The sequence below is a fragment of the Chaetura pelagica genome, unplaced genomic scaffold (genome assembly GCF_000747805.2).
Source record: "Chaetura pelagica isolate M959 unplaced genomic scaffold, ChaPel_1.0 scaffold2022, whole genome shotgun sequence".
In the NCBI taxonomy this organism is placed as follows: Eukaryota; Metazoa; Chordata; class Aves; order Apodiformes; family Apodidae; genus Chaetura; species Chaetura pelagica.
In genome coordinates this window covers 32,264-33,545 of record NW_009952468.1, presented here as the reverse complement: position 1 = coordinate 33,545, position 1,282 = coordinate 32,264, and the positions used below count along the sequence as shown (strand labels likewise).

Sequence of the window (1,282 nt, the reverse complement as noted above, 5' to 3'; positions counted from 1 at the left end):
GGGGGGCATTAAGCCTTGGTTAGTGACCGTGCAGACCCCCCCCACCCCCGCCTGCCCGTGCCCCAGGGTTGGAGAGGGGGGGACACGGGGGGGGCACAGCCTTCCTCCTTCTCGCCCCCCCTCAGGCTTTCTTGGGTGGGGGGGCCAGTTTGATGATCTCCTCTTCCGAGGGCTGCCGGATGATGTCTGCTGAGACATGGGGGGGTCAGTGGGGGCCTCTCCCTGTGCTCCCCCCTCCAGTGGGACCCTGTCCCTGCCTTGGGGGTTCCTGTTTTTACTCTGGGCCAGGGGGGGTGGTCCCTGTCACAGCCTGGTGGGGGGGGTGGTGTGGGCAGGCTCACCCTTGTACTTCTTGGCGCTGGGGATGCGGGTGAGCTTGGTGTCCACCTCGTCCTCCTCGGAGATCTTGAGGACCTGGGTGCGGTACTGGACCACCATGGTCAGCAGGTCGGGGCGGCGCGAGATCTCAAAGATGTGCTCGATGTAGGACAGGTTGTCTGGGGGGCAACGGGGGACACTTGTGGGACACCCCCTGCCATGCAGGGACAGGGGATGGTGACAGGTACCACAACAGGAGATGGGAGAGGAGAGGGAGAGACGAGGAGAGGGGATGGAGCTGGGGACAGGCAAGGGAACCCGGGCAGGGGACAACAATCCCAAGGGACAGGAACCGGGATGGGGACAAAGTGCAGGAACGAGGGCTGGAATGGAAACCAGAGCATGTGGCAGAGCCCGAGGTGGGGACGGGGGAAGGGACAAGGATGGGATGGGGGCCAGGACAGGGAAGAGGAGAGAGCCAGGGACCATGGACCAGGATGGGGATCAGGAGAGAGAACAGGGACTGGGCGGCAAGGAGGGGACCAGACCCCAGGGGACTGGGACTGAGGCAGGGGACACGGATGGGACCAGGCCAGGGATCTGGGGTCCAGGAAAGGAGGCAGGGGATGGGAACCAGGGGACAGACAGGGATCAGGGCAGCACCAGGGGTGGGGACCAGGGGAGGGTCAGGCAGGGCTGCCTGGAGGCCTCACCCCGGTCCAGCTTGCTGTGCTTCTCCAGGAAGGCGAACCAGTGCTCGCCGGTGGCGATGGCCTCCCCCTCCCCGCTGGGAATGTCCTCCTTGCAGGCCGACTTCAGCTGCTCCAGGTCCTCGGCCGTGATGTTCCGGGCCAGCTCCTCCAGGAGGCTGCGGTACTCGGCCATGGCTGCGCCACAGGCGTCACGAGCTGCCCGGCCTCAGACACCACCCGTGTCACGAGCTGCCCGGCCTCAGACACCACCC

The 1,282-nt window shown here is 66.1% G+C and overlaps 1 protein-coding gene across 2 annotated transcripts; it reads right to left on the bottom strand.

Moving 5' to 3' along the window:
* Window positions 1–121: 121 nt before the first annotated feature.
* Window positions 122–1,203, bottom strand: PEA15 (phosphoprotein enriched in astrocytes 15). Of its 2 annotated transcripts, none has more exons than XM_010008589.1 (3): window positions 1,032–1,203; window positions 342–497; window positions 122–186 (listed from the first exon to the last, which is right to left on the bottom strand). In XM_010008589.1, exons 1-3 carry the CDS (start codon window positions 1,201–1,203, stop codon window positions 122–124), a joined length of 393 nt encoding a protein of 130 aa, XP_010006891.1. The 2 variants fall into 2 exon arrangements, with proteins under 2 accessions (XP_010006891.1, XP_010006892.1); XM_010008590.1 differs by having other exon boundaries at window positions 1,107–1,203.
* Between the last annotated feature and the right edge of the window lie 79 nt (window positions 1,204–1,282).

What these genes read in the sequence shown, in the direction of transcription:
- PEA15 (XM_010008589.1), bottom strand. Translation starts at nt 1,203, where the DNA reads ATGGCCGAGTACCGCAGCCTCCTGGAGGAGCTGGCCCGGAACATCACG. An exon ending in GCACAGCAAGCTGGACCGGG is followed by an intron (nt 498 to 1,031) that starts GTGAGGCCTCCA and finishes GTTGCCCCCCAG; the next exon opens with ACAACCTGTCCTACATCGAG. An exon ending in CAGCGCCAAGAAGTACAAGG is followed by an intron (nt 187 to 341) that starts GTGAGCCTGCCC and finishes ATGTCTCAGCAG; the next exon opens with ACATCATCCGGCAGCCCTCG.